Source organism: Tenrec ecaudatus, unplaced genomic scaffold (genome assembly GCF_050624435.1).
Source record: "Tenrec ecaudatus isolate mTenEca1 unplaced genomic scaffold, mTenEca1.hap1 Scaffold_131, whole genome shotgun sequence".
Lineage (NCBI taxonomy): Eukaryota > Metazoa > Chordata > Mammalia > Afrosoricida > Tenrecidae > Tenrec > Tenrec ecaudatus.
The window spans coordinates 784849-801260 of NW_027457881.1; the positions used below are offsets into that span (position 1 = coordinate 784849).

The following is a 16412-nucleotide window of genomic DNA, read 5'->3' on the forward strand; positions in this document are numbered from 1 at the left end:
GAAAATTCCTTATTCTGAAAGGAATGCTTATTTATCTTTTATCTCTAGTTTCAAAACTCAAAACAGTATTTTCTAAAATGAATTCATGTTTTTTAAAAATCATTGACTAAGAACATATATAAAATTCTTTTTAAAATTTTAATAAGTCATTTTATTAGGGGCTCTTATAGCTCTTATATCCATATATCAAATGTATCAAGCATATTTGTACACATGTTGCCATCATCATTTCCAAAACATTTTCTTTCTACCCGAGCCCTTGGTATCAGCCCTTTTTTATCCTCCCTCCAACCCTTATGGACCCTTGATAATGTATAAATTATTTGTATTTTCATATTTTACACTGTCTGCTGTCTCCCTTCACCTACTTTTCTGTTGTCCATCCCCCTAGGAGGGGTTATATGTCGATCATTGTGTTCAATTATCCCTTTCTCCCCCCACCTTTCCCCTACCCTCATGGTATCACTATTCTCGTTATTGGTCCTGAAGGGTTATCAATGCTGGATTCCCTGTGTTGAGAGTTCTCATCTGAACCCGTGTACATACTCTGGCCTAGCCAGATTTGTAAGGTAGAACTAACTTGAAGGTTTGTTTTAAATTTGAAAAATTCAAATAAAAATTTGAGGAAATGAAACTAAAACAAACCTCCAAAGCACATACCTGGATTTATAGGGAGGAAAACAGGTGTGAATACTAATAACCAATGTTTATTTTCTCTTTCCTGTCTAACATGTCTTGCCTAAAAGAGCTATTCTGCCATTTGAAGCAATAAATAAAGAAGACTTACAGTCCCAAGACTTAAATGACACACCTTGATAACCTCCAAGCTCTTCAAAAGCCACTAAAAACCAAACGGAAGCCCAAAGTCCTAGTTTTTGTAAAGGAAATAAAGGTGTAAATAAACCTTACCGTGTGAATGAATTACTTATTCTTCACTGATGTATTATTACACTCATAAATCAATTTTTCTTTTATTTGCCACTAAGCTTCAAACCCAATTAATACACTTCAACAATTAACACCTGTATATCCTGATACAGTCTTGCTTCTGATTGATGCCCTTTGCATGGCCACTAGTGAGTCAGCATCACATTTGACTTAAACATATAGAATTAACCTTATAATAAGAAAGCAAGCATACATAAAATTTGTTTATATATTAGTTACACTAACAGCTATTTTAATACACAAGTATAACAAGTGAAATATCGAAATATGATTTTTCTACTCATTTCTTTGTAACTCCTGCCAAATGATTGTATGGTACTATGCACATAGGGTGTACACAACACTAAGTGAGAGGATTGGTCAGTTTTCTTTACCACGTCCTCACCCCCGCGCATGAGCATAAGGAGCTGCAGGAACTGCCTTGCTCTTCCACGTCCTCTTCTCTGGGCTCTGTGCCTGACCCAAGGGCTGCTCTACGTTGACCGCCCAAATCTGAGAGGTGATGGGCACTGCCATGTTTGCAGCTCCCATGGGCTCATGCGCCTCCGCACCCACCTGCCTGTGATCTTTCTGCTGCACCAGCCTGCAGCAGCAGCTTGAAGTTACGTGAGTCTGAAGAGGGACTTATGGACCGGCATCATGGACTGGAGTTCAACTGTGCCGGGATACAATTACTTGAGATACAATTCTTTCTTACACAGAAATGAGTTTCACTGGGTTTGTTCTCTAGAACACCCAGCCTAACTCATTATGGTCCAGTCATGGGACCATAAATCATAAGATGCACAGCGGAGATTCTCTGACCTCTGCCTTATGGGATTGGATTTTTCTTCCTGGGACAGCTGGAGAAAGTCGGATATAGCCACGTGCTTTGCTTGGCTGTTATCTATCAAGGACATGGGAAGTGACATTTTTGATTCTTATAAGCTGGACTTGGTTATTTCTACTGTAATGGTGAAAATAAGTGCAGAGGATGTTAAATTTGAGTTCAGGGGGCAAATATTCTTCTAGGACTTTTCTATAGTGACAGAAGGCCCAAGCCTGGTTTGGTCTTGCCTGAGGCCTATGGTCTTATTGTATCTGAATCAGACAGTTAACTAAGAAAGTATTGGATTTGACTGCTTTAAGAATTATGTTTAAGATGTGACTGTACTGGGATTATGTTGTTTTCCCTACTTATTGACATAATATTTGGCAGAAATGAAGGTTGAATTTAATGATCACAGAGACTTTCTAAGCTCACTGGCTTCTTGTACAGTTGGATCTGTGAAATGGGAATTAGGAATGGCTTGCATGGAAGGTTTAGCAAAGCTAAGCCCCACTCAGTGCTTTGAGTGGCAACACGTTTGCATTTTGAAAGAATTACAAAGAGAGACAATTGCTGGGAGACAAGAAAAACAGGTGTCTTTGCCTTTTTGAATTGTGCTCCAGCAGCTTGTGCCTAAGCTGGGAACCAGGAAGAAAAGCTCCCTCTAGGATTGAAGGTCACAAAGCATCTGTGGGCAGCCAAAAATGCTTGCTAGGTGACCACCTGGATCCACTTGGTGAATTGAAGTGGAGGAAATGCAGCAACAGAGAGACATGTTGAGTTTGGACACTGATACTTTAGACTTGGTGTACAAGACTTAGAGGCCAGATGAAACAGATAAAACTGAAGTTTGAAGAGTTTTTGCAGAGTCTATGTTGATGGCATGACAGTGCTATGGAGCTAGAGTTGTAGAGACTTTGTGAAGGGCCATTGTTCTGAAGCAGAGGGAGTTCTGTGGGGAACTCCGTAGCTTACTGTGTACCCACTGACCTAGCTAGGAATGGCTAGTACTGAAGTGACCAGAACTCAACCAGATGAAGAGAAGTGATTTGACCTTGTGAGCTGGTTCACTTTGCCTGCTGACTTGATGGATGACCAATGTCGACTTGACTTCCCTTCTGTTTGAAAATTCATAAGGTTTCCACTGGAAGGAATATTCCTCACATCAAAGATCAAGCTTGTTTACTCTGAGCACTAGAGCACCAGAGAAATAGGCAGTTTAGAAGCAGAGTTCCCAAAATAGCGGAGATAAAGGCATGAAGTGGCTGGCTTACAAAGTGTCAGAGGTGGGGGAACATATGAATAGGATTATGGAATTGAGGTGTGGGTGTCAGAAAGCTGTAATCATTAGGCAGAGGATAGTTTTGCTTAATTCACCTATAGAATATAAGGCTGTGTTAGTCCAGGTAGACTAGAGAAGCAAATTCACAAACATGCATATGCCTATGAGGTTTACATACAAGAGCAGTTAAATATTGAGAAAACATTATAGCCCAGTCCAGATCAAGTCCATAAGTCTGGCATTAGCCCATATGTGTGATACCAATATATAAATTGCTCTTCAGATGAAACCAATGCAGGGACAGGAAGATCATAAGCCAGTAGGTGGGAAGTCGTATGAATCCGGTGGCACTGCAAGCATCTCAGCGCTGGCAGGGGTCTTCACAGGGCTTCCCCAGCACCCAGGGCTGCATCAAGTAGGTCCATGTGACTTCTCCTCAGGGATGTCCCCCAGGGAGTCAGCCTTTTCAGTAGAGCATTTCCGAGGGAGTGAGGAGAGGGAGGAAAAATGTCTCCCATCTCTAAGGAGGAAAATATCAGAATTCCCAGAATTCTCAGAAGGCCATGCCCACACAGAGGCCTCACTGGCTGCGACCTGATTGCCAGACTAGACTGTACGCCTTCACTCTTAGTCCTGGCAGGTCCAAAATTGGCACCAGATTATGTAACTACCACAAGGGCTTAAGTAGGGCTGGTGTATTTTCAGTAGTACCTCTGTTAGTTGTATCATATTAGGTACAAATAAAGTCAATGTTATCTGTTTTGAAATTATTTATGGCTAAAAACATCTGTAAAGGTGTCAAATTGACAAGTGATGGCCTGTGGTGATTGGATTATTTTATGCCAACTATACACTCTGAACTAGGGGTGGAGTCTGACCTATCAAATGTCAGTTATGATACCTCGTTGGCGATGTGGCCTTTTGTATGAGTAAGGGGCTCTGAAAACTGCCTCCCTCTCATCACTTGGCCTTCCTCCTCTTTAGGAGTTCCCTGGGCTGCTGCGTCTACCTCCAAAGGTGGCCCCATATGGGCCGCTTTACCCTGAGGACTATTGGCACCCTGATGTTTCCAGCAACCTTGGATCCACACAACTCTGCTTCCAGCAGCCTGTGATTTTCACCATTCTGTGTCACCAGTATGAACCTATGTGAGTATGATGAGGGACTTATAAACTACAATCTCAGTTATGGACTGAAGTTGGACTTGGGTGGCATGCCTTCTTTTGACAACATAAGATTACTTGTTGATATAAGCTCTTTCTTATACATATATGTGTGGGAAACAGAACCGGGAAGAGAGTATCCACGAATAAATTTTCTATGATTATGTATTAAGGAGTCTGGGAGGCTGGGGCTCCCTTCGAGAGACACCTTCACATTCATGGGTTGGAGATACATTCCTGTCAGTTTCATAAGTAAAAGTTATTCCCCAGGACGCTCCCATAATAATGTCAATCTTAAGGAGCTTGCATGCACATGCTTGTTATTATAATATATGCTTGAAAGTCAACTGCTTGAAAGCGATCTGCCTGAAGGTTGTCTGCCATCAAAAGCAATCAGACCCTAATGTCGGCCCCATGCTAAGAATAGGGTCCGCTCCCTTTTGTAAGGATCATAAATTGTTCCCCTGGAGAAGAGTTCAAAGACACCTGTGGTCAAGCCAGCTCAGAGATGACTAAGGTTCGGCTGCCATCTTGACTCTAGCATCTACTCATCTTGTTATGTATGCGCCGTCCTGTCACATGTATGCCTTTAGGATCTCCCCTTTCTAGTGTATGTATACCCCTAGCTCGTCCTCCTCTTGTTACACGTATGTCTCTAAATATAACGACTTCCTATTATGTATGTGCTTACTGTGGCTTCTTTGCCCGAAATTATGTAAGGCTGGAGAAGGTACAGTACTGCCTCATCTGGGTCTGATCTCCAATGGAAAAGGTGAGCCCATGCATGCCTTGCCCCGTGTCTCTCTAATTTACCCCTCAATCACACAACTGCCCCTCAAGACGCATCCAGATGTGGGCCTGGATCTCACATACGAGTCACTGGATTTGCTTCTCTAGACAACTCAGCTTAACACAGTGGGAGAAAGAGGATGGACCATGTTGGGAGGCATGTCTGACTCTGGGCAGTAAGAAAACCAGAGGTCAAATACGACCCCCCCCCATGCTCTTTATTATAACAGGCACCTGCTTAAACTGTTTCTTTGATAACTGTAAGTTCTTTCATGAAATTCTTAATATCTATTATTACCATTAGTTGGAATCTGACCCTTGGTCCTGCTTCCAAACACTAAGAATCCTTTGAATTGTTCTTATTTGTACACTTTCTGAGTCCTGGTGTAACCCTCGCTGTGTTGGACACATGCACCTTGGGATTCCCTCTGCGTTTACTGTGAATCCGGCTAAAGCACCTCCGCTACATAGCTTCCTTTCATGGCATTAGCTGCTGTTCTCAGCACAGCTAGTACGCCCTGGTTTACTTCCTTTGTTTTTGTTACAGGTCCATTATCCACCAACGCCAAAAACTGTCCACTAACGCTCCGAAAAAGCAAACTTTTCTTACAGAATAGGGACTTATGGATCCCTGATGCCTCTCAAAGGGGGAGAATAATTATTGTCTTATTTTTCCTATTCTTTAAAATGAAATACCTATTTTCAGTGGTTAAATAATTGCTTCCAAATGGGAGAGGGGAGAAAAGTTGTAAGGGGAAAACTCATTCCCACATTTGGGAGACTGACCTCAAGAGATCCAGGCAAGTTCTCTAACTTTCCTCAATTCTTTCTATGCAAATTCCACTCTTAGGCTTCTGAACAGAATCAACATGACTACAGACTCTGGCACTAGCTCTGAGAAGACTTTGAAGCTTTCACATTTATGTATGTGCTATGTACGTATTTGTCATTTGAAAATAAAATATCCCCAAAAGTAGCAAAGGATTGAATCACTTTCGAATTGACTGGTTTTTTTTAGGATTAAAGTATAATGTGGGTTCTGATCACCATAGATAGGCACAACTATATAGAAAACTGTACTTGGTATTCTATACTTCTAATGTAAACTTCTAAAATAAACATTTCACAAACACCGTGTCTCTCATCCCACAGCTCTGGTGAACAAGTAGATATTGAATGATAAATTACATGCAACAGCAATCATGTGCCAGCTATTGCCAGGATATACACTAAGAAACTGTGCGAAGATTACGGAAGTATTCCCTACATCAATAAGATTTCAGGACCAAACAACAGAACAAATGAAATGTTAACCAAGCTTTCTAATTTTCTATTCCCCACTTGCCAAATATTCAACAGAGTGCGTATTATTGCTCACAAGAATTATATCTCTACATTTAAACTAGAAAAACATGAACTCAATAAGTTTGTTTATGCCTATTTATGTTTGCCAATAATTTTCTTTACTTCTTTTTTAATGAAAATAAAATTACTTAAAAGGTGAGTGTAAATTTATTGTCATGCCTATTAAAGTTTCCTTTGTTGGTGCACATTACAAAGAAACTGACTCTACTGGCACCATTCATTTTTATTCTCTTACTTTTGCCCACATTAGAAATCACTGAGGACAATTAGCAAGGGTTTAATACATATATATATATATATATTTTGTAATGTCCTAAGCAGTAAGCACCATGAAGTGAACTTCATGATTCGACATTATTTGTCACTCTGCCAATTTGTCTCTGTCAAAATCGAGGAAGAATAGCCAGTCTGCAGACCTTAATGAGTGTAAAACTCAAAACCTTATTATTGGATAAGGCTCTGTACCATGCCAATTCATGTAACAAAAGAACATAGGCCCAAGTAAAATGATTGTCATTGTAGAAGCATTCCTTTACAATGCCACCTTCAGGAGACTCAAGGACACACTGACAATAGAAAAACATGGACTATCCTAATTACAATGAAAGACTATCTAATATGCACAGGCCTCTGATGTAACATGCATGACCATTGGATCTATGAACAAAGAGTTCGTCACAGCCTTTATTTGTGCATCTTTCATAGCCTCTTTCAGTTTCAAATGATAAAGACCCCTTGAAGACTAGCAATCACATGTTGTTTTAGTCTTTCTTTTTCATCCTTTGAGGAAACAATAAGATTTAATACAGCTGCTATCAACAGCAAACCATAAATTGATCCATCCAATAAAGTTGTCACTAACAGCCAACTCTGATAAAATAATGTCAAACAAAAAGACCACTTGCCCCTTGAAATGTACCCTTAGCCCTGAGCTAAGGAAGTTGCTTCTAATGATCTTGACAATTCTCTTTGATGAATGAAACATTATCTAAGGCTTATATTCCTATAGAGTACAGTAGTTTCTGTTGCCAGTAGAGAGAAGAATTGATTTGGTGAGATTGAGTCCTGATATAAAGTTGATAGAAATTATTTTGTAATCTAAACATAATTGATATAAATCTATAGAGTGTCAGAGTGGTCTACTAAGGTTGGAAATGTTAGCGAATTCTCTCTATAAAATCGATGCACGGTTCTAATGGAGCATTCATTTTCCAGGTCCAGGTTGCTTGCTCACATTTGTTTAGAAATTCAAACATTTCAAAGGCTCATAAGTCTTTTTATCTTCACAACAAACAAGCAAACAAACAGTGAGCTTAGTACATCAGTAACAGAGTCCAATTTTTCAAATGATAAGCGTGAGCCAGTGAGGTACAAATACTTAGAGAATGTCTCCCATTCATTGGCCCACCTTAAATCATATTTCATGAAATATCCAAAGTTGACTTCTTTGTTTATGAACCAAATAGTCACACATGTTGTGTTACAACTGTAAAAACTAATTATTTCTATGTTATAAATGGGCTCTGAAAACACACACACATCGTCAGATTTCTCTAATAGTTAAGCAGACAAAGCAACTATATACTAGCCTCGATCAATATGGAAGCTTTATTAAGAATACAAAATAATTTGAAGCTACTTTACCGATACTCTACAGAAGGTAGATAGACCAAAGAAACCTCTTTAATAAATTTAAATCGAATTTCAAGGCATGAGCCTTCATGCCTAAAAAGAATTAAAGTATTGTTTTGAAATTAAAAGTAAAAGAGGTCAGCTTCCTAATTTTTTTATTCCTGACATGGGCCTGACTTTTGGTTTTTCTATTTTAGTCTCAGCACTTGTGAAGCCTAAGCCGTGCATTTCTAGCGAAGCTTTTGTGCCTCTCACAACAGTATGAGTTACTGCTGACGCAGCTGTCTCTCCTATTCCTCTGCGTATTTCTTTCTCTCTTTTGCTGACGCCATTATGTAAAATATTGCTGGTACAGCCGTGAACCCACTTAGTACTCTCTCTTTTTTATATGGCTAACTTAAGACTTTCTCTAAAAGGAGATAATAGTATCTAAAAAGTCCATTTATTTAGGGCTCCTTCTTACAGATTGTGTGTGTTTAATACATTGGGAGCTCTCTATAAACCAAATAAGGCAAGCTACTGAAAAAAAGTGTCATCAAAAAGGAACGTATTTTAATTTTTATAATAGGAATGCAGAATTATCATCATAGGACTTGTTATTTCTCATGAATAAATGTCCTTAGTTTTATAAGGAAGTTTTCCATCTCACTGTAATGGTGTCCAGTTCTTAATGATAAAATGTAGATTTCAAAGACATATAGCTGATATCTTGATCACCACAGGTTTCTGCTCTTTCATTGCTTGACCTGTATTCTAAGAAGGGCAAAGTCTCACTTATGTTATTGAGACATGATTTTTTAAATACCCCTTACAAAAGAATATTATCAGTGACCTATGTTGATAACAATGGGAAATGATGAAGAAATATTTTCTTTCAAAAATTTCTCAAAAACAAATTCAGTTATTTAACCTTAATCTTACTGTTCAATGATTATCAAGGATGGCATGTGTAATTCTGTTCATTATTTTTAATCTAAGAGGTACTCATCTTTTTCATAATTATGAATGGACAAGTTTTATTTCTTAATGAAGCGAAACCAACAAAAAAAAGAAAAACCTTTATCAGTATGATTAACATATCATTTGTAATAAGGACATCTTTTAATATTGAAACATAATGAAATTTTAAATCAGTAATAATCCACAGCACAATAAAAATTAAATGAAAAGTATAAGCAAAGTTGGTTAAAAGTCATCAAAAAACCAAAAGGTACTTCTGTTAATGTTTCAATATCCTTAAACATTTAAGTTATAATATTTCATTTTTGTTAAAGAATACATAAAATAATATTTCTTGTGATTATTGATATTTTTGCATATATATGAAGAATTTTTAATTACCACCAGTATCATAATAAAATAATTCTTATAAGATTTTAACAAAATTCTTTATGTGTACACCCAGCTATACAAATCTAAGTAAACATACATTTATTCAAAGTAAACACCTTGCTTTTAGAAGACATGGGCAAAACTAAAGGAACATAATTAAAAGATATCAAAAGGGAATTACCATTGCAGCATTTCCTCTGAGGAATGTGTAAGGTCACATTATTTAATCAGCATGAGTTAGTTGAATTCATGGTAAAGAAGTTGCAACATGACTTTCATATTCCAGATTTCCCCTTGGTTTACATTATCTGAACATCACACTTGGAATAATGACTTGAAATTAGATAATCACCTATTCATCTTAGTTTATAATATCTAAAAAGGTATAAAAACTATATCACTTATGATGTATCACAGATAAAATTCTATCTTTTTAAGTTGGTTAAATTTCTGTACTTAGAAATTTTTACACATTACTACTTACAATAAATTAAAATGTTAAATGGCAAACCTCCATATATCCAGGGTGCAATTTAAAATCCTTTTACTTGATATAAGCACACTTAATGTTAATATTAATAATATTAATGGAAGCTTATATAAGATGGGAAAACTTACAAAATAAGGAATATACAAACCACATTATCTCCCCATTTTTCTTACAAATGTGCTTGAACATCACTACATAAAAAACAACCAACTCGACTTCAGGTTCAAATGTGTAAGTACCTTGCTGGAGTCTGAGCAAAATTTACACTGTTCTTCATAAGTAAAGTGAACGCATACTTACATGATTTAAGCTTACTGTTATGTTACATAAATCTCTGAGCACAATGCACCAAATACTTCAGCTATGTTTTGTTTGTTTCATCACATGCAAGAAATAGTAAGGTCTCACATAGCCACATACTGAAATACAGTATACATTGAAAATATCACTTATCAATTCCTTCTACCTTCTCTGTTGTGAAGGATGTTTTATCTGTATTATCAAATACCACAATGTTAAATATTTCCACTTGGATAAGATGTACTATTTCAACATCAATGTATAATAAACAAATTGCTATTTCATTGCTAATACAAGGTAACTTTTTATATCACTATCATTTCTATAACTGGTTCCTTTATTACTAGATATGTATATTTTTCATGCATCGCTTGTATTTTCAAGCATGTTGGACCGTACCAATAGCCTGAAGCAACACCAGCTCAGCCTGGCACTGGGCTTCCATCTGACTCTGGAAGAGTGCACTTACCATGTTCCAGCTGGGGTACAGATAGTCTGTGCCAACAAATTCAAAGTAGTGAGCAAAGCCTTCCTTCAGCCACACGTCTTCCCACCAAACAGGCGTCACAAGGTCACCAAACCACTGTCGTGACAAAATGAATTGATACAGATATACTTACAATATGGTCCAGAATTATTTCATCTAAAATTAAATATATCAAACTGTAATCATCATAACTGGAGTCATTCCCCATTGATTTTATGATCTTAAAATATGTGTGGCAAGACTGTATTGATTTATTCAACTGCTTCGTTATACTTGTCAAATACACATATATTTCAAAGAAGGATGAGAAAAATTATCAAGAAACACAAAAAGAATAGTTAATCTGAAAAAAAAAGTACAAATGAGAAAAAAAAAAGTCAATGACAGTTGTCCTCGAATAGCTGAAGGTCTCTTATGTGGATGAGAAGAAGGATTGTTTCTGGTGGTCCCACAAAGGGTGAACCAGAACCAATGGATGAAAGTTCTGGTTAGTAGATGTCTGCTGAAAGACGCCTGAAGATAGAAACTACTGTCTCCAGAGATAGTGAACAACTCATCACAGAAGGTACCAAAGCATCACCTTCCAGTGGCAAGAAATATTCACAGGAGACACCAGCTGTGTGCCGGAATGAAGGAATATTAAGGTGCTCCACACCCAATTCTACATGATATTATTATAATGAGCAACTGAGGCATAACATTCCTCCATGTCCCTTCAAGAAAAATACTGCAATTTCTCTGGCCTCTGATCAAATCATGATGCATTATTCTGAGTCCCTTTAATAGTTCAACAAAAGGGTAAATAAATATCTTTCATTTTTCAAAAGTATACATATATATGTATGTGCTTTTTATTGCTGGAAAATATATATATGTATATATTCCATGAATTATCCTAAAGATTTTGCAATCCAGCAGTGAAAATTCAGACAGCTGACATTTTATTGGGGATGGTGTGAAATGAGAAAGGCAAAAATAAAGAAGCACATGAACCCTATCGTTTCAGATTGTGATAAAGCACGATAAAATATGATCAGGGGAGAAGGTCCCTTTAGATTGGAAAATAAAACCAAAAAAAAGATCCCTCTAACTAGGTGACATGTGAGCTCAGACTTTAATGACAGAAGGAACCAGCCATGAGAAAGCCATGGGGAAGAAGATTCCAGGCAGATGTAATGGTTGGTGCCATCACTGTGGTAGAAAAGAACTGTTTAGGAAACAAAAAAGCCAAAGGGGCAACAATGCCTTAGGCCAGGCGAGCCAGGAGCATTCCACAGGAGCAAGGAAGAGGCGGGTTATAAACAGTCATTAAGAGTCACAATAAAGACTGCGATGACTGAACATTCCACTATCCAAAAGTAAGTATCATTTACCCAAGAAGATCTCTAAGAAAATAAAGTAAGAGAGTACCCTAAAGTTCTTGATCACAAAATATAAAGTTTTTAAAAATAATGTTTACTTTTAAAAATGCACGTTTTACCTTTAAAATACGTCTATTGTAAGAATCACAGGAACATGAGTATTTAGCGGGAATGAAGAATGGCAGAATGGCATAAAATATAAGTAGCAGTAATAGTTGAACATTTTTGGAGGTGTCTCCTATTTCCTGGTTTGTTCTTTCACAGTAAATAGCACAGCACCACTAAATGATCACAAGGAAGTTATGTAGACTATCGAATAAAGGGAATCCAGTTTAATGAGCCACTGAAGCATTAGCAGTGCGGCCTTACCGCTACAGAACTATGCTTCTAACCAGGAGCTCCAGGGGCAAAGTGAGTTACACGCTGGGTGGTTAACTCCAAGGTCAGCAGTTGGCACACTCCAGGTGAGAAAGATGGGGCTCTTGACCCCTGTAAAGATGTACAGACTTGGAAGCAGGGGCAGTTCTGCTCAGCGAGTTAGAGTAGACTTGACGGTAGGGAGTTTGTGCTTTGTTAATGCTTCTAATTTGTCATTCATAGGAACATTCAAGGAAAAAGTGCTTTTTCCTGCAAAGAATTTTATGCTTAGGTGAAAACTAGATTCTCCCCCATGAAAGAGAAGCCCTGGATATCTGAGCAATGGCACCTCAGATAAAGAGGCGCACATCCCCAACGTGACCAGGATGCCGGTACCAGCATCTCTCCATCACAACTTCACTGCAAAAGGCAAATATCTAAGGAAAGGATCCCGAGCTCCAGAATCGTTTGCCAGTTCATTTATTGGTACTTAGCATTTCACTTCTCACTGAAACCTTTTTGCACCCCACTCTTTAAGTTTTGATAGATTATATTTTTGGTGGATTATGATAAATTAGAATCATACTGCAGCATGATAAAATGCCTAATGTTTTCAGCTAAAGCCTGTACACAGTTGTGGTAATCAGGGCAATTATTACTTCTTACTAGAATGAGCGTATGTTTTTCGGTGTGTTTTTTTTTCCTTCAATAAATTCAGGATTCCATAAGCCCTGCAAAAGCTCGACGATTCTTTCCACTCATTGTAAGCAAGTGTATAAAATCAAAGTGAAATTAATTTTATCTTAGCTTCACTACAAAGTTGACTAATTTGCATATGAATTTCTAAACATGCCAAGGCAAAAAATATCAATCATTTGAGAACAAAGAGTCTACGGCTGAGTTAGTGAAAGACTTCCTAAGTGTCTGTGTAATGGGGAAAAGGGAATAGCAAATTGATTTCAGCAAAAGCACATTTTGACACATACACAAAATTCAGCTGCATCTTGCAGCAATGCAATAAATCATTGCTATCACTGCATTTACCATATACACACCCCAATAATCACAGAGGATAAAGCAGAGCTGACAAGGAACAGTGGCCCGAGAAGGACTCTACACAGGATGCCGAGTGGCAGAGCCGCCTCATGACTCAAGTCAACGGAATAAGAGTTGCTTTTTCAATATACTGTGTGTTTGTTTTGTTTGTGCTGCCATCCAGGGGAAAATGACTTATCTTCTAGGAAGAATTAAGCAGTCCTCAGTGGATAATTAAAACTTAATTAGAAGGATGATACTTTAGCTCCTAATCTATGTATCTGAAATCATTCTACATTCTCAATCGTTTGCACATTATACTTACACCTGATCTTTTTTTTTCTCATACCTGGTGACATATCTCATGAACAATGACCATGGTGACATCCAGCAAATAAGAAATAGATGACATACTGGGATCCAGTAGTATTCTTTGTTCCACAAAAATACTTAGTCCCCAGTTCTCCATAGCAGCATACGGATGCTTAGGCACAGCTAAAAGATCTAGAAACAGAATAAAACAGTTCCAAAGACTTTAATAAAAATACCAGTTTCTAAACCTGTATCCTAAAATAAATTCAGAAATCCTAATTAGAAGGGAGTATTGCTCTATTTTGGTCACTCTTTTTTTATTTCCTAAATTAACCTACCTGTCATGTCTGTATGACAGCAGAAATAGAGGCTATCCCTGTAAATGATGGTCAGATCCATTCATCACAGTTGCTTTTTAAACCCAATGATATGGGTGGCTGGAAGTATTGGCACTATTACTGATCTCGTAAGTTGCAGGAACGTAGAGAAACCCAAGGCAATAGACATCCACAAAGTCAAATGCACTGGGTCTTCTAAAGAAAATACCGTATATGCTCGTGTATAAGCACAAAAAATGTGCTGAAAAACTGAGGTTCGGCTTATGCACGGGTCAGTGGTACCCCAGCGAGGTGTAACATCTCATGGGCGATTGTCGTTCCTCCACTGTTCATTTGAAGCCCCGCTGACACTGCAGGGCTTTGAATGTTTGTTTACTCACATCTAACCAATCAGAGGCGTCCTATGACGTGGATGGCTCCAATTCGCAGAAGCACCCGTAGTGATTCACTTATGTAGACAGTTGAACTGGTAAGGATGTGTCTGTGGCTGCGCTCTGTCTCTCCCCTCGGGTCTCTGTGTTAATTCACATCCTGCATTTCCCACCCTAGGCTTACACTCGAGTCAATCAGTTTTTCTGGTTTCCCAGGTAATAATTGGGTACTTCGGCTTATATTCGGGTCGGCTTATATTCTAGTATATACGGTATTTTCAATTCAGTACTGGGCATACTATGCTCTGACTTTCACTTCCATATTTCTCAAGGATAAACAAGTATTATCTATCAGTCTTAAAATGAGACTTGTCATTTTCTGATTGCTTACATTGATATCTCTTTCCAGGTTCTGTTTGAAGGAAACATGGCACTTAAGGATAGCCTGTAGAGGGTCATATGGCAGTGGACAGAGCGGCAAAGGACACCTGAGGCAGCCCAACACTTTAGCTGTTGTCCTGCCCTAAAATGAACCGGTACATGGTAGCAGTAAATCACGTAACTTCTTAAGACTGCAGACCCCTTACCTATTGCAATTGGCTTATTTGCCTTAATCATCCCTCTAACTCTCTCCAGCTTCAAAAGTCTTTGATTAGATGATTCTAAGATCTGCGTTTAATTTTAAATCACAGAAGTGTGATCAACTTTTGGGTGAAGATGGCACAATAACCTATGCTTTGATGTGCTTCCTCTGCTCCAGACATCTAGAGGTATAAATAAAAGATTAAAAGAGAAAACCAAAAACACCTCCGGACTCAAAAATAAATCTCTCCATGGATCAGAAATGGTACAGACACACAAAATGGTGATTGCTGCGAAGCCACAGGCCTGTGGGGTTCTGGCGACAGAAGCAGGCAGTAGTAGCTGGGCATTGGCTATGACAGGCTGTACCCGAGCCGAGGGAACCTAAGCCAAGCTGATGGTTGGATGGCATGAGTTGAGGTAGGGTATACATTCATGAAAATGGGCTGAAAGAAGCTGTGCCTACGGCTTTCTGGGAATGCTGAAGAGTGACAGGATAGGGGTTTGAACCCAGGCAGCTTGCCTCCAGCACCTCCACTTTTAATCACAATCCTATCGTTTTCTCGGTCTCTGGCTCCGAAGTTTCATCTCTTGATACATTTCTTGTAACTCTCTAAAATGCCACGGAAAACTTTACAAGAATGCCCACTCTAGTACTCACTGGGAGCAGGAATATGAGAAACTAAATGCCTCTGCCCAGGATAATGGACAAAGAAACTATGAAATCACCATGTACAAGAGCATTATACAACAATTGAAATGAATTATCCTACCACTATATTCTAGCCAGTACTCTCCCTAGCAACAGTGATAATTTAAAAAACACTTAAAATTATTGTTTTTTGTTTTTAATTGCAGTCAACTCAGATTCAATTCAGAGTGATTCCATGTACAAGAGAACAAAACACCTCCTGGCTCTATGCCACCTTCAGAATCGTTGGTATGTCCCAGTTCATTGCTGGGGCCACAATGCATTCTGCTAATGGTACTCATGTTCCATTTTTTTATCACACGGTACTCTTTTATGACCCATAGCTTTTTGACTGACTAAATCTTGGAATCAGACAGTCAGGTCTTCTTCTTATCCTGTCTTAGTCTGTAAGCTCCATTATAACCTGACTACCAAGAATGATGATTTAAGATTTTAATTTAAGAACTGGTTTAAATAAGAACAAAACAGACAATAGAAAAACAGTGTAATGACTGTCTGCCACCAATATGTGGCAAAAGGCGTTGTATATCTACAGTCATTTGTTTTCAGGGACTACTGACCTATCTTTTTGGATCCAGCCTGTTACACAGTGGAGGCACCTATGCATGCTATAGTTCTCCAAGAGCACAGAGAAGGTGGGTTTTCAATACTAAGTGAGCAAATCTCACGTTCCAAAATAGAGTTTAGATCGGTTCAAAAGACATCAATTGAAGATTCTAAATACAGAGGCTAAATAGTCGAGGGATCC

At 38.3% G+C, this 16412-nt stretch overlaps 1 protein-coding gene across 3 annotated transcripts in view; it reads right to left on the bottom strand.

The window, feature by feature from the left end:
• The window catches only part of LOC142436063 (thyrotropin-releasing hormone-degrading ectoenzyme-like), a 342102-nt gene extending 328251 nt beyond the window's left edge, over positions 1-13851 (bottom strand). For all 3 annotated transcript variants that reach the window (XM_075539994.1, XM_075539992.1, XM_075539993.1), the window contains exons 1-2: positions 13699-13851; positions 10579-10692 (exon numbers count right to left, since the gene is read on the bottom strand). In XM_075539994.1, the coding sequence (XP_075396109.1) occupies positions 10579-10692; positions 13699-13818 (234 nt within the window). In that variant the 5' untranslated portion in view covers positions 13819-13851. The remainder of the gene's footprint in view (positions 1-10578; positions 10693-13698) is intronic.
• Between the last annotated feature and the right edge of the window lie 2561 nt (positions 13852-16412).